The 26911-nt window shown below is 39.0% G+C and overlaps 2 protein-coding genes across 6 annotated transcripts in view; one reads left to right on the forward strand and one right to left on the reverse strand.

Annotated features, from left to right (window-relative positions):
• The window catches only part of LOC118417296 (TBC1 domain family member 31-like), a 30075-nt gene extending 24459 nt beyond the window's left edge, over positions 1-5616 (reverse strand). Inside the window, exons 1-3 of the mRNA XM_035822798.1 lie at positions 5148-5616; positions 4350-4505; positions 136-251 (exon numbers count right to left, since the gene is read on the reverse strand). Of these exons, the coding sequence (XP_035678691.1) occupies positions 136-251; positions 4350-4505; positions 5148-5227 (352 nt within the window). The 5' untranslated portion in view covers positions 5228-5616. The remainder of the gene's footprint in view (positions 1-135; positions 252-4349; positions 4506-5147) is intronic.
• Positions 5617-5878: 262 nt separating this feature from the next.
• LOC118417801 (solute carrier family 12 member 4-like) overlaps positions 5879-26911 on the forward strand; it is a 63975-nt gene continuing 42942 nt past the window's right edge. For all 5 annotated transcript variants that reach the window (XM_035823525.1, XM_035823526.1, XM_035823527.1 and 2 more), the window contains exon 1: positions 5879-6178. In XM_035823525.1, coding sequence (XP_035679418.1) covers positions 6004-6178 — 175 coding nt within the window. In that variant the 5' untranslated portion in view covers positions 5879-6003. The remainder of the gene's footprint in view (positions 6179-26911) is intronic.

Raw genomic sequence — 26911 nt, forward strand, 5'->3', positions numbered from 1 at the left:
CCCGTGTACCTGTACCTGTTCCAAATTTCTTTAGGTACACAGCTCTACACGTCATTTGACAAAGAATCATAAATTAAAGCATTTCCCTTACACTACAGCATATCTGTTTGTACTTTGCACGTGAAAAAATGGTACCTGTATCGTAACATCTGAGCGTGTAGTCTGCCAGGGCAGCAAGGAATTCCGTTTTCCTGCGGAGGCCGAACGCTAGAGCCGTGCACGCCTGTCCGATCCTGTGGACCAGGGAGAACCTGGAACAACAGTGTTGACGTTAGTAAGAGTCCCAGGATAACACCTGCTATAGCATGTTTCATGCATGTTTGAACCTTGTCATACATCTACATGGTGCTTTAATACTGCTGGTCAAAGTCACCACCCACTACTTGCTACACTGAATAAAGGACTGTCTGCAACTTCTAGACCGCACTCAAAGAAGAATTTGTATGGCCATTGGCAATCAGTTGGCATCTAACTTGACCCTCCCTCCCACAGGTGAGACGTTGCATCCCTGTCCTTTTTTTACCGGTTATTTCCATGGCTATGGCTCCAATGATCTCATACTACTTGTCCCTCCACTGAGAGCCTTTCAGCGCAACACTAGGTTCTCTTTAAACTCACATCGCTATACTGTTCAATTGCCGGTTTTCAAGTTCTAGAGCAACAGTAATTCTTTCCCCGGACACCAAATTTATGGAACTCTCTCGACAACAACTGTTTCCCACCTGTCTTCAAAACAAATGTCCACCGCTATCTCCGTGCACAGTTATTTCCAACTTCCTTATTCATTGCCTTGAAGTGGTCTCGTGACCTGGCTTTGAACAATCTTGTTAAGAAAGAGACTCTTTTTACACAACCATTGCTTTATTCTCACCAACCTGCAGTACAATGTGAATTACCTGAACGGTCACCAAAACGTTGGAGAGACTAAAGCAATGGTTATGTAAAAAGAGTCTCTTTATACCATGACATACCAACCTGATGAAACTATTCACGGATACTTGCTACTCTCCTTGAGACTAATGGGAGTAAAGTTGCCTGTCACCGCTTACATGGAGCCTGACGAATTTGGCCTCCAGCCAAAACATGATTTTGAAAGGACAGCCAGGCTGACTACCGGTATCAATCAAACAGCTAAGCTAAGCTCACAGTTACACTGTGGCATTGATTGATTGAAATGACATGTTAAAATAGCCTATAGGTATTCCTAAGCAACTGACTGCAATGATAAGCATCAATATGTAGTACGAAATAGACAGGATTTATTACAGTGCGGTAGCACAAGAGTTACATGAATATGGCAGGGCAAACTTAACATCAGTCTAAGGCTTTTCCATAAGTTACCTTCTCAGTGTGGCTGTGAGTACACCAAAGCAATATCAGTCATTCATTTATACCAAGAAGTTTTTCAACCTCCTTTTTTATAACTTCGTTGTAATATTGAGAATGTATACTGTAAAGTTTCAATGCTTGTTCCAGGAGAATGTATGGTGATCTGTTACAAATTATCATAACTCTGCTCTACTGTGGTTGGGGTACTGTTGTATCACATACCCTTACCACTTTGATGGATTACCATGTACACACAATACCTCTCCATAATGATATGATCCATATCTCAGGGACTAGTTAGGGTAAAAAGGACTGGTGCGGACCCTGCGGTGATCTTTCAAGATAAAAAGGCTGACACATTTTAAAGGCTGCTGCCTTCATGAAGAAAGCCAAGAACATTAGTCATGAGCCTACTTGACTTTCAGGACAGGCTAGTGGAGTGTGACGCAGCATGCAAAATAAAGTCCAAATTTCTGCTTACAACTACACAATGTAACAATTCTTAAACCCATTTAGGGTTGCAAATGCAATCTAACAAAACTAACACAACAAAGGCCTATGCAATATGTAAATGATCTGTCCTGATAACTTGCCTGTTAGAACATCATAAATAGCTATAGATTACGTTTGAAATATACACTAATTGTATATCGTTGTGCCTACAGTCAGTGCTATTACTATTAGTACGTATACGCTTATCTGCAATCACACTACAAATCTAGGCCACATCTCTCGGCTTTTACTTAGTTTTAGCTAGGATTTTATTATACTTATGGGGGTCCAAATTTCTTCGTCAGTTGCGATAAGTGATATAGACACGGCTATTGTATGGGGTCTGGGGGCATTCACCTTCCATGGTGCAGAGTTTAAGAGAATTTTAAGTTAAAATGGTGCAAAACTTAAGGTATCCCGAGGGGCAAAATTACTGTAAGAGAGGTCACAGTAGAGTGACAACAGATCAGCTAAGTGGCATCCCTGGTCAATCAGAATTTCATGCTTGTCAGAGGATCTGCTCCCCAGTGTAAGGGTGTCTATGTGTCTATGCCATGATGCATGCATGGCTAAAAGCCAGGTTAGCAATGATGCATGGGGTGGTCTGCAAACAGTTATCATTTTCACAAAAACCCTGATCAATCTTCAATGCAGAATCGCATTATGTCAATGATGTCGGCTACCCTGTTGACCCTACAAGATATGCAAATTCCCAACTGACCCAAATGGCATATTAACCTTCTTTGATGATTGATGAATCAGAAGTATAACTCATCACAGTTTCAAAAGTATGATGAATCAATGTGCATCGTTTGGCAGCATGACAAAAATAAACAAACACAGAAGTTACCAGGATAAATCGTACTGCCTGAGTTATTGATAACATATATATAATACGATGTATACTTTAAATACCTTACAATGAATTGTTCTGCAAATTGGAAAGAAAAAAAATGGAATCAGCCATTGGGCATTCCTGCACAGTACATGCAATCAGCATTTACAAATCACAGCTACATGTAGGTATTAGTCCGAACATGCAGGCAAAACACGAGAAAAAGATGAGATGTCTAATAACACATTAACTGTGCAACATCTCTGCCTCAGTCACGTCGATGAAGATTAGACATCCAGGTAATAAGATATATCCCAAAAAGCAGTTACTCAAGCAACTGGATATGATTTTGGACACGGTCACTTTCTCATCTATGTCACCAAAATGTCAGCTACGCATGATAGTCTTTGAGGGTCTTCTTCCTTCCCATCTATCCTACTTAAAGCTCAAGAAATTTTTTCCAATGTGACAGAAATGACAACAAATTTGAATACTGTAAATGCAGAATTTTTCATAACAGTAAGAGACTACAGTGCATGGTGCTACCACAAAATTAAAACCACCGCGAAAAGTAAATTTTCCCGCTACCGCGAAATTAAATCCCCACGAACTTAAATGCATTTACAGTAGTATGCGGAAATGAAGGAAAACATCTTACTTTGTAATCGTGTCTACAAAGCAGTCACTACTGTAACAGCAAACAAATTAATTGTAATTCAACACACACCTCCATTACCATAATGAATTTGAGAGGGACCAATGCAGCTTTACCAAAAGGAACTACTTTCCTGGACCTTCTCAACCAATTCATTCAATCCGCCCCAGATTCTGGAATGCCAGCTTTAATCCCAATTTTTCCTTTAATGAAGGAGACAAATTGCACCCAAACCGAGACAAAATCAATGTACATGTAGGTGAGTATTAAGGGCTTCTAGAGTAGGTAGCCGCAAAAGGTACGTCGTTGCTTATTGCAGAAGAATTGAATTCCCTGTTAAGATTTCTGATCTTACTGTACAGTCTTGAAAAAGCAAGACGGATTGCAGGTAGTACTTATTCCATTGGAAAATCTATATCCAGCATGTTGCTGTGCATTCTTAACTGGGTTGGGAATTGGTTTCAAAGTAACGTGTCAGAATAAACAGGCAAAATTAGATGCTGATGACTGGTAAACTGTTAGCTTGAAGTCCAGCCATGAATGCTTTACCTGAGCTCCGATCTTTACAATATACTAGTAGTACAGAGGTCAGACCTATATTTAAGGCATTAGAATTACTGTAAAACTTGTAATGCTTCAATTGAAGTTCAAAACCTACAGTGCTATGGCTGCACCTTGCTGACATACTGTAAATGCAGAAACTTTTGAGGTGGGTTAATGTTTGCAGTTCACCGCTAACTTAAAACCACCGTGAAAAGTCCTTTTTCACGCTATCACGGAATTAGATCCTCGCAAACTTAAAATTTAATGCATTTACAGCACTCTCATATTAAGTTAACGCCAAATAGCAGCCGCTCAAGACCCTTACAATTTAGCTTTGCATATCGTAAGCTTAGCTTGCTATTCAGCCCTTGGCTGCAGACTGCAGAGACAGAGACAGAGAGAGAGAGAGAGAGAGAGAGAGAGAGAAAGAGAGAGAGAGAGTAGTTGACTCACCCAACAACAACAACAGTTTGTACCTATTCAAATGACCATTACCTGTTTTTGGCCACATCAAACATGTAGATGTTGCCCTGATGATCACCAGCGATGAAACTGTTCCCCGTAGAGTCGAATGCGGTATGCAGGAAGCGGACAGTTCGCACGTGTGGAGACACTGCAGTCCCCAACGTGTGCTTGATGCTCACTACAAGCCTTTGAAAATAGGAATAAAATTGCACAAAGTCTTAGTCATATTTATGTTTATTCATTGTTCAGAGCCTCTGTTTTGTGTGACCTGAGCTGATGTTCTTACTCATATTACAATTTACGTGTATATCATTTAATTGTAATGGTCATACACTTGACTACTTCTTTTCCCCATCCTTGGATATGTTCATTCCACTTCCAAAATGTAACTACAAGTACAACCTGTTTCCATATTGATTGAGATTTTCCTGTTCACTAGCTAGAAAAGTATAATATGTACGTTTGCAAAAATCACAAATGTGCAAATGTTGTAATCTACCTGCACACTTAACCAGTTGTTTAATTAATGTTTAATAATTGAAGCATTTATCATATCTTCAGAGTGAAAATAACCCCTTTCACAGAGATCAGGACCCATGTGTGGCGACAGGAATTCTAGGTAATATGTCAAAACTAAAGGTCTCGGAAAAAGAAAACAGTCCTTGTCTCGACCATTGTTTCGATTTTCATAACAACGTCCAGACAGTTTTTGTTTACTTTTTGTGGACCATTACCATTTGACATATTACCTAGAATGCCGCACATGCATTCTGATCTATGAAAGGGCTTATTGAAATTCTGCATGACAGACACCATGTTCCCACTCACCCATCGTCGCTGGAGGGGGCAGGTTTGCGATGCCAGATCTTCCCCGATTCTCTCTTACAGACGTCAAGTGACTGTGCCATGATTGTTGCTGGAACTTGCTGATTGAATAATTATTAAAGAAAAAATCAATCTACCAAAGAGACAACTGTAATCTCAAAACCCTGCGGTTTCGTAGTGTAAACCACATCAGTCCGCATACGTTTTTATCTGCTGCCTTCACTGTTGTCATCGGTGGATACAGGAAGTAAAGTTGTAAACGTAAACCGGGGTATAATTACTATAAAGTGGGCGTCGTCGTAAAACGGAGCGAATCAGAATGCTGTTCTCCACTCAGATTATACACACAATGCCATAGCACGACTGTAGGTCCATTGGGAGCAATCAAAGTAAGAAGACAGTCGGCAAAATCCAATCCTAATAGGACGTCTCACTTCTGAATCTCTGCTTGGTTCACTTGATGAATTTCAATATGGCGCCCAAAGTCATCGGGTTAGAGCACTTAGTTTTAGGGGTAAAAAAGTGACATAAGTGATACATATCTACTTTTTCAGAAAAAAAAGATAACAAAATTGTATATAATGATTAATGAAGGATATATTAATTTACATTTTATCTACTTATTTGAATTATTATGAACAAATACATAACAAAAGTTATTTTTTAAATCCTAAAGATCCCCTTAAGATGAAATAGTCTACATCCTTATAGGGAATGATGGGATAGCTGAAAACTGAAAACGAGGCTTTCACTAGTTCGATATCTGGTTCGATTTCGGACCAGGCAATTTCCCACTTTCGGACGCTTTCTGCTTATTGTCATGTAAAGACTGTCTTCCCGTCGTTTGATCGGGTCAAACATGGCATCTGTGCGCTTCGCGGTCAGCTCCGTGAAGGAAGATGAAGACGGAATAAGCAACGAGCCGGTGGCGGCAAGCTCGCCGAGCGAGTCGAGCGCGCCGCTGTCCCCCGTCTCCCCACCGCCGAGGATCGAGATCGTGGAGTACGGAAGGGAACCCCACACGTACCAGAAAGGTAGGACTTATCCTTAAGTGCAGCAGGTTGTTTCACACAATATCCTGGTTTACAGATTCTTACACACCTCTCTTCTGATATCTTACAGTACAAAGCTTTGATTCCGAACGGTCTTCTAGCATGCAGCAGGTGTATTTACTGGGAGATTCCTCTGCCCACAGTTGCTGAGTTCCCTCTGACGACTAGGTTTACCCAAGCGTGTCGGACTTACTGTACAAAACATGTTTCAGGTCGTTTAGCCCTTAGGTAGGAGAGAAACGCCATCTTGCAGTGTTATTGGTGAACTGGATCCTCGAAAGGGCGATGGGCGTTTGTTATATAAGCTGTATGAATGTCAAACGCTGTGATAGATAAACTTTTTGACATGCCATGTGGTATTCGGCAACACCCTTTCAAACTTCATCATGATTCATTCCTCTGGAATGGAGAAGGGAACTTGACTCCCCGCTTTGTTGTTTACTTTGTTCCTTTGTCGACACAATGTGTTATTGTTTCAATAAACGGCTTCCAGGTGGAGGTTTCCAGTATTGTCATATTAAGGTAGAAGTTGCCCAAATATAATGTATTAAGGCTGTAAGAAAAGCAAGGGAAATCACAGCAATACATTTTTTTTTAAATTTCAAGATCATAACTTAAATTTCAATATCGAATTACTGACAACTTATTCCCAGACAGAGCAAGATATATATTTCTTAATTGTTTGTTTTTCAATCATCTACTTATTGTAGATTTCACCAGGATTCATAAATATTAACCACCAATTGTCTTGTTCAATGCAATCAAAGTCAAGAACATATTAAGTTTATGTAACATTCATAATTGTAATTCTAATCAAAAGTCATTTTTGGTTAGAGAGCCCACGTACATTGTTCATAGATGCTGATCATTGTCATTTTTATGTTCGCCTTTCAAACTTTACGTTTCCATAATGATATGACACCAATATCTGGACTGGCAGGACTGTTGCCATAGATTAGTCTGCTCCAGGCAATTCTATCTGATTTTACCATTGGGTACTGTTTTATCGTTTTACTGTTTTGCCGCTTTTCAGCTATCTGCAGGATCCTATCTGCTATAAATAAATAAATGGTTAAACTTTTCAGCATTGGCCAATTGTTACATGTTGTAAGAATGGGTACAATTACTTAGCATTGACCTGATTGTCTTGTTTTGGCTTTTTTGTGAAAATGACATCATATACATGTAGATGGCCTGTTATTGCAAATAGTCCCCAGATTATAGATTATAAAGGTCATAATCATAATTAACATCTTTGGTTTTCTGAAACAATCATCATTGAATATTATGATCTCTGGAGTCTGGACACATTTAACCTGTTGTGTGGTAGAGATGCACAATTTTATTTGATTACTTGTAAGTTGTATGTCAAACTCTGTAGACAATTGCCTTCAGTCAGATGTCATTTGTGCGTCTAGAATAGAAAAATGCTTTACAAACTGTAAAATGGAATTGAAGCAATTAGCTTTAAATCACAAATTACTTTAGTGCATAAAGAATACCGTGTCACTGGGAACATTGTCCCAAGGGGCTGGTAGATAATGTGGTAATTGCATGGTTTAGTAGGATTCGGGGATCCCCAGGTCCCATGGGAATAAGAGTCATTCGCCTCCATACATTTCCGGTGACTGGAAATCGATAATGAGACCTGGGATTGACCACAAGCTGAAATGATCATTCAACATGAGCACCTGCTGTTGGAGTCAACACGACCAATCAACAGCAGGGTTCTAGCTGGTGCATTTTAGCGTAACAGGCCACTACGCTACAATTTCTAACCGCCACACTAAAATGAGGATCACTACATTTATTTTCAACTAACATAGTTGTACTTTGCTATATCAAGGAGCTTTTATCTGATAAAAGCTCCTTGGCTATATCAATATCATTTGTTGAAAAATGTCTAATCAAATATGAAAAATGACAATATGCAACTCCAAACTGACTAAAAAGTTCTTCAAATTACATGTAATGTGAACAGAGTTACATCACAGGCCTTGATCATGCCAACGTTTTACAAAATCTCACCATGGAAGGGCCAACTTTCACAACATCCCCCTAATTGGTTGTTCGCTACCTTGTCATTACCATTTGTAACACTAAAATAAAATCCTGGCTAGAACCCTTAACAGATACACAATTCGAAGAGAATGGAAGCAGCAATTATAGAATGAAAATAAGGAATATGTTTTTATTTGTATTATTGGTTATAGAAGTACAAGTAATGGTTTACAACTTATATAATTTGCCACATAGAATTCCCAAATGTTTATCCTAATGATTTATTTCCATGCCTCTTATTTGGTGTATCAAGGAAGATATTTTCATCCCAATGCCATATTAGGTAGAGAAATACTATTAAGATTGATGTACTAGGAATTCGAAGTTCTTTTTGAAATACCAGGCTGTACATATTTGTGAATCATCCATCTACCTTTAAGGCCGGTTTGACTGCCTTGCCCTAGTCCGCAAGCCACCCCCCCCCCCTCAGCGACATCCCAGCAGGGGTTTTTAGAGGGTATACAAGACGAAGACGAAGATCTACCTAATTGCAACGCATGCTGAGGATTGTATCTACCCTAGGGCTGCCTTTGAAAGTTTGAAGCTAGCTGTAACAGTGTAAGATATAGTAAGATACTGTACATCCATAGACAGCTGACCTGTGATTTTTCAGTATCACAATAATGTTACATTACTACCGTAATTGCTTATTAAGGTGCCCTTCTCTCAGTGTGTATAATGAGACAGGCACCTATATGTGTGACTAGCAGATTCCGCTGAGATTTGTTTCTATTCCATTATGCGTAACCTAGAAGACATCAGGTACCTACCAGTATTGCATACTGGATGATGTATTGATATAGAAGAATTTTGACTGCTGCAGTAACCACATTCGGTGTATGGGATACTGTTGCAAAACCTAGAAATATTGAAGATGATATCTCAGGTTCTTGACATTGGAAGAGTTCTCCTGGTCCAAATCTCAGCATGATCGTGCAGTAATGGGGAGTAGTACCCATCTGTGTGTCTTTTTGCCTTTTTCACATTCCCAAAGCTATGTATGAAGAGGTACTTTATCTCAGCATCTTGTAGCCTAGTAGAGGTACGGTGTTGGGAAAGATAGTGACTTCTACGCATGATTTACACAATGGACCTACTAGTATGTAAGGGCTAGTACAATCATACAATGGACCTACTAGTACAGTACTAGTACGTATGTAAGGGCTAGTACAGGAGAAGCCAATCATAACACAACATGTACATGGTGCTGTATCTTACTGAATTTTATTCCACATCAGGGTCATTGTATCTAAACAAATTCGATATTACTCCCATTTTTTTGTTGTAGAATATTGATATTTAGAAATGTAGCCTTATGTAATAAGGGCATGTGCTAATAAATGAAGTACCGGTAACATATACGTGTGCTGCAATTTTCCTGTACAGTATGTCATAAATAGACAATCCATTGTTGAAACATGAATGACAACGTTACAGACCTAGCAAAGTCTCATGGCAGGGTATTGTCACTCTCTCTGAGGACAGTACTTGAGCCTTATTAAATTCTAGGTTGTTGTAATGACAAGTCATCAGTCAGGTGCTAGTACTGATTGCTTACAGACAAGCTGCCCAGATTGAATTTTTGTATCTTGGTTATCACAGTCAACTGGAGGATTACATAATGCTGTACATATGTACTTATGTCAAACAGCACAGCAAGTTTACGACATGCTTATCATGAGGACATTTTAAGTACTTCTGAAACATATGATCAAAATCAAATTGGGTTTTCTATATCTAGTGGTCCTGTCTAAACTTATCACAGTCAACTGGAGGATTACAAAATACTGTACATATGTACTTATTACGTCAGACGGCACGACAAGTTCACAATATCATCATGAGGACATTTTATTTTAAGTACTTTTGAAACACATGATCAAAATCAAATTGGACTTTCTGTATCTAGTGGTTCTGTCTAAACTTATCACAGTCAACTGGAGTATTACATAATGCTGTACATATGTACTTATGTCAGACAGCACAGCAAGTTTACGACATGCTTATCATGAGGACATTTTAAGTACTTCTGAAACATATGATCAAAATCAAATTGGATTTTCTGTATCTAGTGGTTCTGTTTAAACTTATCAAAGTCAACTGGAAGGTCACGAAATGCTGTACACATGTACTTATGTCAGACAGCACAAGTTTATGACATACTTATCATGAGGACATTTTAAGTACTTTTGAAACGTTTGATCAATACCCTTAACCAACAATCTGATAGAGTGATATGATCTAAATTCTGTATCTCTTACAGTCTTAATTGTTCAATGACAGTCAGTGAGCACATTCTTTTGTATTGATCACGCTATAGCTCTCCATTCAGTAATCCATGTTGTAAGACTATTACAGCATTGCGCTTCCACTTTCCCAATTCAGAAGATGTTCCTTCAAAACAATTTTACAAGGGTCGGGAGACATGTTCAGGAATGGAAAGAGAATTGTAATTAATGTGCCTGTCAGGGAAGGGCCATTTGCGGGTTATCGTGCCTGCCCACCATTTCCTTATAGTTATACACCGTGCACGCCATTTGCAGTTAAAGCTGATCTTTTTGTAATGACTGTCTGGGGTAAAATAGCAAGGTTGCCCTCAATGGACCTAGGGGATCAAGTACATGGCAGGATGGCAAGCTGCAGAATAAAAAGGAGATAGCAACAGCACTTTGTATACTTGTGTAGTGTGTTTAGTATGTAATGAGTTATATTGTACTACAGAATCAGCTCAGTAATGGTACAATTTGTACATGATATATGATAATGTACAGATTACACATGCCCAAATAGTCTTGTTGGTTTATTTATGATTGGCAGACTTGCTACCAGAGTGTCCAGACCACTGCATCAGCAGAACACGGTGGACTACTACTACTGGACTTGCTACCTACAAAGTACTTTTTGTAGTACAGTAGCATTCAAATTTGAGGACTCAACTGACATACAATGTTCTACTCACTGTCACTATTTCAAAGGAATATAAAACTATGTTGGAGATGTAACATTATGAAATTGAATAATCCTATTATGTCTATGGCTATGACAGTTTAATGGTATTAGCAGCATGATTGTCTAATTTGGGAATATGGATATAGGCTTGATATCCTGCTGTCAAAAGTATCTGTGTCTATTCATGACTTCTGTGATAAGCAATATTGATATCGTATTTGTAGACAGAGCATGTGCCAACAAGTACCAATTTTTTCTTGTGGAATTGTTCAAAAACTTGAAAATGATATATGTATGCAGCTTATTGCCTTTTGCTGTAAATATATCACAGGCGATAAATTGGTCATCATTCATATAAGGAAATTATCACAATAAAAAGCCATGAAATATAACTAATTGGAGATGCAGTTTCAACTGTGTTGTTATGGGTAGACTGAAACAGTAGAAAGCCACTATGTGATGGTGTGTTGCATTGATTTATTAACAATTTCCTTGCTTACCTTCTTATATATATTAGCAACTGTGCAAAAATTGGTGGATGATTTCATCATTAGCAAGGGATCCAGTTTGATTATTGTCATGAAGGAAATTCTAATTAGGAACCTGCAGGGAATTCTAATTCAACACTCAGCACGTATGTAGGGGGCATGTTTATAAATAAACTAAAAGGTTATTCAACCTTCTAGCATCTGTCTTCATGATTTGTAAACAAAAGTTATTTCCTTGAATTGAAAGCTCTTTATACCTGTGGTGAGTCTGATAAGGTGTAACATGATGAGTCACAGATGGCTGTCCTTGTAATTAGATCAGGTATCTTTTCCACCTTAAATATTCTGCAATCTTTTATCCATGTGTACCGTGGTTTACAGCTATGTAATAATGTAAGGCCACACCAATTTTACTTGTTGTTTCTAGGATTTTTTCAGAAAAAATTGGGTCGGTTGGTTGGAAAAAACTTTTCAAAAAGTCGGGGGTAGGAGAGATTGGAAAGGAAAACCTAAGCTTTCAACATTTAGGGGGTCCCTGGTAGCAAAGTCCATTTAGTTTGAAGAAAAATTATAAACGTATTGTCCAAAATAGGCATGTACAGCTACATGTACTGGAATTTGAGGCCCATAGTTAATTTGAGAAAGGGGGGAGGCAGTGAAATTTTGTGAACACGAGGTGTGGCCATCAATTTGAAAAATTTTTTTTTTTCAAATCGGAAAAAAATAGGGTCAGGAAATCTAAGAAGCAACAAAAAAAATTGGTGTGGCCTAATGACGCAAAAGATATCCTTCTGATAAGTATTGTAGTCTCTGTTTTGTCTTTTGGCAACAGTGAAATGTCCTAGCCTTGGTGCTGAAATGCTATGCTGTTGTAACTTCCAGCTGTGTTATTGTATGATGCCTGACTAGTTAAAATGCTGAGCACAGCCTGGACCTTTTTTGCAGTCACCTTGATGTGGTGTCTCGGTGGCTATTGCAAATTCAGTAATTGCCCTTGAATGTGATACCTAGGTCACTACCAACTTGTTACTATTAGTAGCGTGTAAATATTCTCAAAGTTTGTTTGGTGGAATGGTTGCACTACAGCAGGGGCATTATGTAATATACCAAGTTTGATGTAGCTATGGTAGCATAGCTATTTCTTTTATCATAATCTAGTTTGAGATTCATTTTACAAGCTGGATGCCAAAAAATTAACCATGGTATGATTCTTAAAACTATTTCCAGGTCTTGCCTTATACTACTTTTTAGTTATAGAGATTCATGTGCCAGACCATATACAGAGGTTATGATGTTTCTTAAACCCTTGAACAGCTGAGGATGCTTATAATGTTATATACCATTAGGGGATGCTTAAGCTGAAGCATTCTACAATATGTGTTATATAAGGTTTATAAGCATTCTGTGGTAGAGATGGGGACTGGTACCGAAAATTCTGACCTGAAGCTGATCATTGTCTGATGTGTGAAAACTTGTGAATGACGGTGCTTAAAACATTGGTCCATTTTGTTTCAAAGGATTCTGTTTGGTGGAGTATCCCAACTTCATGTAAACAAACGCTTAAACTAAAGAACCTCTGTACGTTTGACTGTAAAAATAACTATAATTATAAACTCTACTGTACTTAGGTCTTGTTATTTTCTTGGACTGGTAAGCCCCAATCGTGGATAATTATTATTGCCGATATAATACGTTCATTTTCTGATCTGAGTCCAAAATCCGATCTACTGATTTTTTCCAGGTCCATTTTTTGTCCGAACCGCTCCAAGGAGAAAAAACTGTATTACCCCTATCCTGTCGTATTGGCAATATCGCAACCTGGCTGCTATGATAAAGTCTCAATGCAGGGCCAATATATGAAACATTGAACTAGAAGGATTAGTGGCCATTGCTTTCATTTAAGTACACTCTGTTGTAAAACATTACAATTTTGAGTATCATCTTTGTATAAAAAGCATATATCAGAATCTCTACAGGTATGCAGTGCCATAAGATTAAGTAGAATCAATCAACAAGCCAGTGAAGTCTACATTAAACCTTCTCCCGTCACCAGTCATCAAAAAACCCACTTCAAAACCTCTCCAGACCATAATGAATGCATATACATGTATTTTGCGCGATATAGTATGCGGTCCAAAATGTATTGTTCTGATTCACATCCAGCTTGCACTACAATGTCATCTGCTTTGCACCCAATTACGGGGTGGGTACCGGACTGTACTGGTACCAAACCGGTTTTCCTTGCTGGAACGATCCGGAAAAAACATACCTTAAAAAAATCATTGGACCGGATCTCGGGCTGATTAGAAAATGATCAGATATATTGGCGGGTGTTCACGTGACTTGGGGCTTAACGGCTCAAGGAAGTAACAAGCAAAGTAGAAGAGAAGATAGTTAACAGACTGAGGCATTTTGTTTTTTTTGTGTTTATTAAGATTTTAAAACGCCAGTAGATAGTTGGATACTCCATCAGACAGATTTCTTTGTACTAGTTTGTAGGGACATGGACCATTGTTTTAAGTATTTCCGTTCACAAGTTTTCACAGACAATTATGTCCAGGTTCAGGTCTGGACCCGAACCTGATCTTCTAGACCTAGACCATACCTGAATTTCTTGTACCAGTACACACCCCTATATCTTACTGCGCTGTAGCAGCAGAAGCAAAATATATAGCTATGTATATACTGCAGAGCTTACCTTTAATATGTATATATAGCCAATCGTATACAGCCTTAATAAATGTCTCAGCCCAGACTCATATCTCACTGACAATGTCAGGATAGTAGACAGTCATATGCACATGTAATCAGGCTTGTGCTGCACACAGTGTATATCATGGTGTACCCAGGTGGTATGTGGCTGCCTAAATGCACAATTCTTTAGGCCAAATTGAACCGTGCTATTCAAACCTATCGCATGAGACATGCATCACAAGTGTAGTTACCATAGACCATGTCAGTCCTGTACACAAGAGTCTTATTATAATGGATAACCCTTTCAGGAATGGCTATTTTAATAGATGTAGGACAAGAAACCATGGTAATGGAAAGATCATGAGTTTGTTGTTTATTGAAAGTGTGCTCTCTCTCTCTCTCTCTCTCTCTCTCTCTCTCTCTCTCTCTCTCTCTCTCTCTTTCTCTTTCTCTTTCTCTCTCTTTCTCTGGGGATGGGGCTCACTGCTGTCAACATGTAGTTTTGACATTTAAACATTTGTAAATGTCATTTAAGTACCTTTAAAAGTGCTTAACTAGGCTTTCAATTCTACTGAAATTTCTTGCTCATAAGAAGAACCTGTAAAGACTGCCAGAATGAACCTCTAGCTTGATGTTAGCAGGTCAGCTATGTAATATATGGTCTATAGATTTTGCCTGGGGACCCATCAAAAACATCAATATAATGTGCCAAAAAGGAGTAACTCATGCAACTGGATATGATTTTGGAAACGGTCACTGGCGTTTGAGACACTGCAGTGATCTTGAAGAAACTGTTTTTTCATGTGTAAAAACCAGTTCCTTACAGGTCTATTCATGCAGTGTCACCAACGAAAGAAACGTCTGAGTCTCTGACCGTTTCCAAAATCATACTCAGCTACTTGAGTAGCTGCTTTTTCGCATATCTTATTGCCTTCATGTCAAACCTTTATTGACTTATCAATCTAATGGTTGCTGAATATGCACATTACATGTTATACCTTTCTTTATTCCTATTGCTATTGCTATTGATGGATATCATCGTTTATATGCTCATATGTATGATCTTGTGCTCTCCCTTCCATGTTGAAGTACCAGCATATGATTAGACACGTTCACTACCTTTGCAGCATATAACTGATCTCGTTATTAGGAGAGGCAGAATTTAGACTACGTATACTAATAGTGGAAATACCCAGTATTGTTTGGAAGACACCACAAACTATAGTGTGTTTTCAACTCTGGATTATGGATTGTAATGTAATATTCATTAAGTACGCAGGATCTCCTTTCTGTTAATGGGGACTATTTGGGGCGTATTGGAAAGGTTAATAGCTGACTGTGAAGCCTGAAGATAAAGTATCCCTATCAAGAGTTACGCTTCCGCTGCCGCTCAAAAATATTCATGAAGTGCATACTGCATACTGGTAGCTATCTCAAACCTATCATCTGGCACTTGAGTGGCAAAATGCATTTGAAAACATTTTATGGGGCATGAGGTGCCAAGAAGAAAGGAGAGCAGTTATGGGATTTATGGTCTCCTGCTGTGTTTAAGTATGACTGTGTGCTTTTCAAATGGAAATTACAGCTATCTGCAGAAGAAATATGTGCATAGTTCTACATATTATCACATGAACTTGAAGCTCCTATTGCATAGCTCCTTTATGAATATGAAAGTGATGTTGACTGACAGTCTCCAAAAACTCTTGGGGCACAGTTTGCTGAAGCCTGTTCATACATGTCATATAATGAGGCTAAGAAACAGATTCCAGGATTCTGTATTCTTTTGATAGTGTCTCACTTTTAAGTACTGTTCAGTACCAAGGACAGGACAGCAAACCCTACCTCAACTACACTGTATGTGTTCAACTATGACTGTATGCTTTTTAAATGGAAATTACAGCTATCTGCAGAAGAAATATGTGCATTATTCTACATATCACATGGGCTTAGCTCCTATTACAAAGCTCCTCTACATGAATGAATATGAAAATGATTTTGACTTGTCTGACAGACTCCAAAAACTCCTGAGGCACAGTTTGCTGAAGCCTATTCATACATGTCGTATAATGAGGCTAAGAAACAGATTCCAGGATTCTGTATTCTTTTGATAGTGTCTCACATTGGAGTACCGTTCAGCACCAAGGGCAGGACAGAAAACACTACCTCAACTACATGTATGTTTTCAACTATGACTGTATGCTATGCTTTTCAAATGGAAATACAGCTATTCGCAGGAGAAATTTGTGTGTTGTTCTACATATCACATCAACTCAGCTCCCATTTCATAGCTCCTATATGAATATGAAAATGATCTTGTCTTGTCTGACAGTCTCCCAAAATTCCTGGGGCACAGTTTGCTGAAGCCTGTTCATACATGTCATTATTGTCATATCATGAGGTTTTCAGGATTCTGTATTCTTTTGATAGTGTCACACTTTTAAGTACTGTTCAGTACCAAGGACAGGACAGCAACTACAATGTATGTGTTCAACTATGACTGTATGCTTTTCAAATGGAAATCACAGCTATTTGCAGAAGAAATATGTGCATTGTTCTACATATCTCAAGAACTAAGCTCCCGTTACAGAGCTCCTTTATGAATACATGTATGAAAGTGATTTTGACTGACATTCTCCCAAAACTCCTGGGGCACAGTTTGCTGAAGCCTCATGGTTCATACATGTCATATAATGAGGCTAAGAAACAGATTCCAGGATTCTGTATTCTTTTGATAGTGTCACACTTTTAAGTACTGTTCAGTACCAAGGACAGGGCAGTACCAAGGACAGGGCAGTACCAAGGACAGGACAGCAAACCCTACCTCAACTATGTGTTCAACTATGACTATGCTTTTCAAATGGAAATTACAGCTACTTGTAGAAGAAATATGTGCATTGTTCTAGACTTGTCACATGAACTCAGCTCCCATTGCATATGTACAGCTCATCTATGAATATGAAAAGGATTTTGACTTGTGTGACAGTCTCCAAAAACTCCTGGGGCACAGTTTGCTGAATCATTCCAGAATTCTATATTCTTTTGATAGTGGCGCACATTGGAGTACTGTTCAGCACCAAGGATAGGACAGCAAACACTACCCTGATCTATGTATTCAACTATGACTGTGTGCTTTTCAAGTGGAAATTACACCTATTAGCAGAAGAAATATGTGCATTGTTCTAACATGCATTGGCATAATACCGGTAGTAAGACTTATACCGGTAGATTAAAAATACTGGAACTTAAAGAGATCTACACATGCAACAATAGTTATTTCTGAGCTGTGCACACTTCAGACATCTAGGTGTCCAATACACCATTTACAAAGCATCGATAACAATGCATTCGAAGACAACAAGGCCAAAAGTTTTCAGTATACTTTTTTTTAAATTTCGGGGTAGGCAGCTCGTCGTGGGACGAACACACTGTCACATTCATTGCCAAATTTATAGATCATAATTACACATGCTCACGGCACAAGACGAACATGATTCAACAACAATCTTGAATTTCTGTTGGTGACCTACAACTCATGTAAAAGTGTGAAGAACCGTTGCATAATAGCCCGGATCTACGACTGAATGGGCAAAATTGAACGTACGCAGCCATTTTCCCGCCATTTTTATATCTACGCTAGCAGTGAAGTGTTACGTCATAGCGGTTGTGACGGACAGAAGTTAAATGAAAATTCTTGACAGTATACGTCCGTTTTCTCATGACATTTTGTATGCTCATGCAGGTTTATGTTTTATGCATTTACTGACAGAAAATGAAGGAACATCAGAGGATGTATAAATGTACATAGCGGCAGTTAATTGTGCCGTGTTTCTTCCTACCGGTATTTTGTACCCCCTCCCAACCACGCGCCCATTTGCCGTGTAATTCCGCGGCGTGTTACAATTACAATATTACGCTTTTAGCAGGACAAGAGTGGCAGAAAAGTTACACAGGAGAAGTGGCAAGGGTAACCTATAACAGCAACATGTAACTGGAGAAAATGATGCGTTGACAATTTGTCAAATCAGTATGGCTAGAGAAATCGTCGTAAACGTACCGGGTATTATGATAATAGATGTTACATATCACATGAACTCAACTTCCATTGCATAGCTCCTTTATGAATATGAAAATGATTTTGACTTGTCTGACAGTCTCCCCAAACTCCTGGGGCACAGTTTGCTGAAGCCTGTTCATACATGTCATATCATGAGGCCAAAATATAGATTCCAGAATTCTATATTCTTTTGATAGTGCCACACATTGGAGTCCTTTTCAGCACCAAGGACAGCAAAGCCTACCTCTCATTTATCACGGTACTGCTTCCTTGCAAGTCAGCATTCAGCATGACAAGTACAGATGGAATACTTGACTGAATGCCAATGCTGCACCGTCTGCACATTTCAATTTGGATGTATCGACGCAAGGTCGTGATTATTCAGAATTACAAAGGATTTCCGAGACAAAACCGTAAAAATGTTGACGTGGGTTTCTCTCTTAACATTAATATTGTATTCTACTGTCCCAGCAGATGGGAAGCTGTAAATTCTACTTGTAAATTGCAGTGCTTTTGCATTGATCGGTTAGAGCAACTGACAGAGGACCATAAGCCTTGTGTCTGAGAGGCCTGTGTAAAGACTGGCAGCATTCCAGTTTTCTGTAAAGTAATTACATGTATTGCTAACTGTTAGCTTTCTGCATGTTGAGTCTGAAAGGCTCAATAACACCGGCTCTACTACAGCACGTCTGTGATATTGGGTTTACGACGCACTTTGCCTTCGCGATCCCTGTAGGGATAGCTTTATGTTTATTCTTATGTACTTGATTTATGCTTTTAATTACACACTGCAGGAAAGCCCTTTATTAAAGCATGGCACTGAAAATTGAAAACGAAAATTCACTGCTAGTCATTGACACGTGAAGAGCTAGTAAGCTCAAACATATTCAATTATATTCACATTGAGAAGTTAATGTGAACGTAATGTATTAAGGTCCTTACTGTCCTGCAGAATGATTATGATCCTTAAGGTTAGACCACACGAAATTTATTTGTTGCTCCTCGAATTTTTTTAGAAAAAAAATTGGACTGACAAGTCAAAAATAAATAAAAATGAATTTTTTCAAAAAGTCTGGGTTGATTAGATGATATATGGCTTATACAGCCCGAGGACTTTTATGGTACGCTTTATGCAATGAATCCCTTCCTTTGATTTGGTACTAATGTTCTGAATAAAAAGCATTGTTTTAGACTGAAATTATGTGTATGTGGTTCTGAATGACAATATTTACAGGTTTGTGATAGCAAAACCTGTATTATTTTTTTCTCAGGACTTTTTTTTTAACATAAAAAAAATGGACAGAGGAATCGAAGAAGCAACAATTTGAATTGGTGTGGCCTTTGGCGCAGATTCTCCTGTCCATTTTGTGGGGCATCTCCAATTCCAAAGGGAGCTCTGCCTCTAGACACCAGGTAACCCATTTCTAATATCGTGTTTCACTTTATTTTGTATTTTGGTAAGATGAGGAGCAGCACTTAGACTTTTTAGAGCAGACTGACACAATGTACATGTAGGGCTTTTTTAGAATCAGTGCTCCCTGAACTGAAACAGGATCATTGCATGTGACATCATGCTTTGTAGCTGAGACCCATGTAAAATCACTTACGTTGCAGTGTTGTAAAACAGTGTGCTGTAGCTACGTGTTGAATACTAAGTAGATGGCAAAAGCATCAGTACTGTATTGAAAAGTTATAAGTTTGTTTTCAAACATTCAGATACATTGTGTAGACATAAACTCTCTGATACTACGTTATCATCTGACAAGCTGTAGAAATACATGACAAGATGTAGAATTTGTGAATATTGGTTTCTTACTCAGGTCTGAAAGCTTAAGACTTAGCGCCTCAAGAAACTCGTATTCCCGAATCAGAAAATGTGACATGTTGTCGGTCGACAACAGAGAGCCAGACGGATCTAGCTGGTGCCAACTCACCATGTGTCTGGTACCTATACGAGACAGAAAGTGCCACGCAGACTGACCCACAGGCATTAATGAACAAGATTGGGATATTTCAAAGCATTATATTGGCAGATTGCAGTCACCACTCTGACTGGAATATATAGTTACAAACGAAGTGAGTTGATTATCTGGCTGTCACTGACCCGTTCTGGGCTGGTAATGGATCAAAATCCTCTTAAGGGATCGTAAATCAGTGTCAGCTGCTTTGGTTTATTACGTCTCATGTTCTGCAGTATTCCAGCACCTTCCCAAGTGCAGATTGTGCAGATACTGTAAATACATTTAATTTCGCGAGGATTTAATTTCGCGGTAGCGGGAAAAAGGACTTTTCGCGATGGATTTAATTTCGCGGTAACACCATAGACTGCAGTCTAATACCATAATAGAAAAATGTTCGCGGTTGTTTTAAGTTCGCGGTGAAGTGGTCACCGCGAAAACCGCAAACATTAATCCACCGCGAACATTTCTGCATTTACAGTATTTCTCACAGCTCCAATTACAGTTTTTCTTTAATATACAGTGCACATACATTACATACTTAGTATACACAGTACTTTTATATAATATTAGTAAGTTGACAAAAGATGGTCTCCTGTTGTGTCATCATTCATAAATTTGCAGTGTTCAAAATGTTAAGACACAATTGCGGTGCGGTAACATCCCCTGAACATGCACTGCAACATTTCCACTCCTGCATTTTATTCTAAAATAAAATTATAACTTTCTGGGCACACGAAGCTGATATTGTATTGGCTTATCACCTAACTGTAGTCTAAACATTGTGTCAGTTTTTTCTATCATGAATAAGATACTAGACCTTGGAAAAAAATGTTGTGTTTATTGTTTCCCTACCTACCTTACAAAAAAGCTGCCGACCTGCTGATTTTTTTCGTGTAGACAGCGGAATAACATAGTTTCCAGTTTTTATTCAGCCTACGTCAAAAAAAAAAAACAAGTGCTTGTCCTACCTAATGAAGGATAAATGTATCCACAGATTTGTAACCATTATGGTATCGGACCGGAGTTTCTTTTACGATTTCGGAGGTTGGCGGGCAGCCTCAGGCCGAAGGGCTACAGTTCCGCTAGTAAACGTAGGACGCGAAACTTAATCAATATGGCGGAAAGCCGTTTACTGTCTCTTTCCGACAAACCTATTAGTACCGTCTGTTGCCTCTTTATTTTGGTTAGAATATGTAGTAAAATTTTAATTTTGGACCCGAAAACTATCATTTTTTAACACTTTTTTGATCGAAGCTGCTTGGAAAAAACGAATTTTCCCAGGATAACGGCCTACGTGATAGAGAAGCTAAATTCTTCATGTTTGTGTAAAATGAAAATAAAAAAATTCCATGTGATAACTTTTTTGCAATCTCCGATGACGTCATTTCTTCGAAATCGCATGAAAAACGCCGCTATTTGGGTCATCAGGCGAAAAAACCGCATCACCGTTGCAGCGGACTAATACAAAAATGGTTTCGCTGGCCGACCAACTACTCCTCGCACAAAAACAATACAACCCACGGGCTTTTCAGAAAATACGACAAATCTATGCTCAGCTATATCGATCACCAAGCCATAGGGAGCAAAAGTTAGGGAGACAACAGCGCACTTCCGGCCTATTACACCACCCTTCCGCCAACTCCGGTCAGATTTGAACTCCGACCCGGAACCTTAAGAGGGACATTTTTTCTCAATATGTATTTTTATTACTTAAAAAGTTCATATCTACCATATATCCAAATTTGGTTTGTCTCCGATGGTTACTTTTCCCACAGGAGCGGTTTAAAGTCAGGTCAAAAACACTGTATTTTGAGGCTATCAAGCCTAGATGCATATTGAACCTACGTTATAATACAGAAACATTAAAAAACATGCTTTTTTCTGACATCGCTTTTCTGAAAACGGATAAAATGGGGTGCAAAGTCTGCCCATAAACTTGTCCGGGAAAGTATGTGCACTCTCCGTCGTTTCGGTGCTACACATCGGTAGAAAACCGTCTTTAAAAGTTGGCATCGCTGACGTCACGGAGTGACGTCAGAGGTTTCTCAAGGAAAACAGCAGGGGGTCGCGTTTTAAGTTCGTCGCTTGTAAGTAAAATGAAGAATGTGCCAGATTTTGACATGGAGCGGCAGACCAGATCTCACACTTTCAGATTCAAACGCGTCCGACACCAAACTCTTAACTACTTCGCCGTGAACGGCCCCTTAAGAAGCACAATGCGCCCCAAATGTGTGCAAGAATGCATTCTTACACAGTGCAAAGCACAAACTGGATCTTATTGTCGGCGCTAGAAGCGGGCAGTTGGAATAAGCGCGGCAAAGATGTGTAGTGCTTTTGATAGGCTATTACTACATACCACCGAAAGAAAAAAAGATCGCCGCGTTAAGGAGCTATGAACCGAAAGTCAGTAAACCCAGTTTCTCCTTAAGTTAGGGCTTAACGCACCAAGATTTCAGCTTTAATGCCCATTTAAGTCATACTAATGCACGGCATCGCGAACATATGCGATAGGTGAACGACAGAGGTCGGCTCCAATGAAATGACATCAAGAAAGATATGATTTTGGAAAATTCTGCCCGCCAGAATCGATTAAAGTTGCCCGTAATGGTAGTTCTAAGGGGGGGGGGTGAAAAAGGGGGAGGGGGGCGCCTAGGGCCTGTACATGAATATGCTGACTTTTTAACTAGAAAAATGAAAAACGGTGTTTGTTTTTACACAATATAACGACATCTGATGAAAACTTTAAAATGCGTCGAAATTACGTCATCTATGACGTCATATATGGTACAAGCGCCGCCCTATTAAGGTATCGGACCGGAGTTTCTTTTACGATTTCGGAGGTTGGCGGGCAGCCTCAGGCCGAAGGGCTACAGTTCCGCTAGTAAACGTAGGACGCGAAACTTAATCAATATGGCGGAAAGCCGTTTACTGTCTCTTTCCGACAAACCTATTAGTACCGTCTGTTGCCTCTTTATTTTGGTTAGAATATGTAGTAAAATTTTAATTTTGGACCCGAAAACTATCATTTTTTAACACTTTTTTGATCGAAGCTGCTTGGAAAAAACGAATTTTCCCAGGATAACGGCCTACGTGATAGAGAAGCTAAATTCTTCATGTTTGTGTAAAATGAAAATAAAAAAATTCCATGTGATAACTTTTTTGCAATCTCCGATGACGTCATTTCTTCGAAATCGCATGAAAAACGCCGCTATTTGGGTCATCAGGCGAAAAAACCGCATCACCGTTGCAGCGGACTAATACAAAAATGGTTTCGCTGGCCGACCAACTACTCCTCGCACAAAAACAATACAACCCACGGGCTTTTCAGAAAATACGACAAATCTATGCTCAGCTATATCGATCACCAAGCCATAGGGAGCAAAAGTTAGGGAGACAACAGCGCACTTCCGGCCTATTACACCACCCTTCCGCCAACTCCGGTCAGATTTGAACTCCGACCCGGAACCTTATACACAAAATTGAAGTTTGACATTGAAAATATAAGTGTCCTCAGGCATTTCAGTTTTACTCTGTTAAACCATATTGCATCACTAATGTTTGGGGCCAAGTCTAAAAAAAAAGATAAAAATTAAAAAGAAGATAATCCCTACCTACCAACCCTATTTTTTTTCAGGACTGAACTTGAAGCTGGTGTGTTATGCCGAAGGGCGGTTATACCGACTATATTTAGATACAGATACAGAAGCTGGTGTGTTACACCGAATGTCGGTTATACCGACTATATAGATACAGATACAGAAGCTGGTGTGTTACACCAAATGTCGGTTACACCGGCTATATAGATACAGATACAGACTGAAACAGGTAACACGACATTTTTTTCCTAGGCCCTATATATTGATCACCCTAAAAATCTTGTTTGAATGGGTTCCAAACCATTATAATGGATTTCCAAATGCAGACTATGAATAGCCTTTTATGACCTGCTGACAAAAATCTGACACTGATGGCATTTACTGTATCCAGGGATGAGGGGTTTCCGTTCCACAACGGTCTGTCACTGCCCAAGTTCATTTCATGCTCTCTTCACTCTGTCACATGCCATCAGTCTAGATTGAGACTTAAGCCTTGCAGTATGGTGCAAGCTTCGGGGACAGTTTATCTTTAATAGCAATATTGATCAGGGGTTTTCTCTACATTAGGAGGGTCAGACAGTTTCATTCCACTCTCAGAATGTGGGCTGCTGGTATAATCAATTGGTTTGAAATTCATCTGGAGTGCGATGAATATAGAGGAGAGTGGCATGCTGTGATGGCCCGTATCGGTAACCTCTTAACTTGTGTTGTGGCAAGGAAGAAGATGATAATATGAAGATTATATAGAGCTTGTGGGCTATTATTTTGATTTTAAAACGTCAGATATACTTTCCGCTGTTCATGTCAAAAACAGATATTGGTAAAAATCTGGCTAGTATTTATATGTATGTGCAGCTAATGTTTGATTCTTCATGCATGATTCAAATATGAACTTTGCCCCACTTCATCAAAGGCTGTTCTGAATTCAGGCCATGTCCTGGAGTAGATGAAGCAATATGAATGTAGTGTCCTTCAAAGAGTCAAAGCTGGCTGCAAAAAGTACTGTAAATGCATTTAAGTTCACAGTGATTTAAGTTTGCAGTAGCAGGAAAATGGACTTTTCGCGGTGGTTTTGATTTCGCGGTAGCACCATGCAATGTAGTCTCTTACTGCCATGGAAAAATGCTCGCGGTGGTTTTAAATTTGCAGGGAAGCGGCCACCGCGAAAACCGCGAACATTAAACCACTGCGAAAGTTTCTGCATTTACAGTATTTCGAGCACTGCTGTAAGAACCGACTGCCCACACATACTCATAACATCAGCAACCCAATACCAGTACCAGTAATAGCCAGGAGCAATCTGACTGGATGGCACTTCAGCACCTCGGCCATGGCCCCTCCCAGCCTGCTGTCAGCACCAATAACATAAGTGGATCCAATCATGCTGTTAACCTCAGCGGCCCTACTCGTGACCCTTCAGGTCAAGGTGGGGAGTCCAAACTAGATTCCAGCTCTGATTGTCGCAGTTGTAAAAGTCATACCGGGGGTAGTGTGGAGAGACCATAGAAATGATGATGTGCTTGACTTGACTTTGGCCCTATGCTATATTCTGTATGTAAATTTTGGAAGCAAACCGTAGCTGTCAGCTTGTGGGTGTCATAAGATTTTCTACCCATGAATATCTGAATAATTCTAATATTCATATAACAATATCTGGAAACCATTCTGGTTAGCTTGAACTGAATAGAATTTATATGCTATACAGTCTGGCATGACGCTGGCTTTGAATGTTTTGATATCAATTTTTATTGATTTTACATACTTGCTAGCTAAAGATTCTTATTATATTTTTCTAATTTATAACCAAGGTCATTATATTATCATGAGGCTTGTTGCCTCTTTCACAGTTGTCACCATGCCCCAATTTAATCTGAGTTGCTCACATAAGATGGGGTTAAGGCAATAACGCTGACAATGTAATTTATCACCCACTTTCAGCTGTCCTAAAGGAATATTCTATCTAAGAGCAAAAATCCGTAATATGATTCTCTGAAGGAAGAAATGTACATATGATCTAGTTATGATTGATAGATATTACGTTTGCAAGCATGATAAGCAACAAGTTTGAACTGTAGAAGTGACATAATGTGATGTCCCGTATTCTAGGTCAGTCAGTGAATACGATATCTTAAAAGTCATGATTCCACTGGGTGCCATATAATATTCCCACATGAGAAAAATACATGAATGTAAAGTGATTTGAATAGAATTATAAGATATACCAATGCAGCATCAGTAATCCTGACATATGAGGTACTTTTTCCCACTACCGCAAAATTAAATCCCCGCAAACTTAAAATGCATTTACAGTATACACTTTAGATATTAAGGTGTTCAAGACAATCTTGAGAAGGCCTCTAACTAAGCAATGTTTTTTGATGTGGCGGTATTATGGCACCTGATGGAATTGTGAGAGTTGATGTTACATGTATGTGAACATTTTTGATGGCAAGGCTCAATGTTGCTGATAGCTCCTATGAGGGAAAATAGCTTTTCCTGCCTATGTATAGTTTCTGATGTTAAATCTCATCCCATGATGGAACGTCAGGATGAAGAGGTAAGTGGTACTTACTATCATATAGGACCCTGGGGAAGTGGAGAACATCGTCTTTATAACTACAAGATAAAACAGACAGCCCACCGGAATGACCCCACATATGCCACTCTGCCCCAAAGCAGTGCTAGCTATCGTCTACATAAGCATCATATAGATGTAACTTATAAGTTTAAAGTTTTAGGTGTCAATATATCATAGATACCTGTACTGTACGTGGTAAGACAATGTCATATCTAGTTTTCAATTCACTCATCCCTTCGCACTGCACAGTAATAGGAAAAAGTATGCAATATTCACTGTATTCCAATCTCATTGAATAGCAAAATATTTGGTCTCACTCTTATGCTGTTACAGA

The sequence above is a fragment of the Branchiostoma floridae genome, chromosome 6 (assembly GCF_000003815.2).
Source record: "Branchiostoma floridae strain S238N-H82 chromosome 6, Bfl_VNyyK, whole genome shotgun sequence".
In the NCBI taxonomy this organism is placed as follows: Eukaryota; Metazoa; Chordata; class Leptocardii; order Amphioxiformes; family Branchiostomatidae; genus Branchiostoma; species Branchiostoma floridae.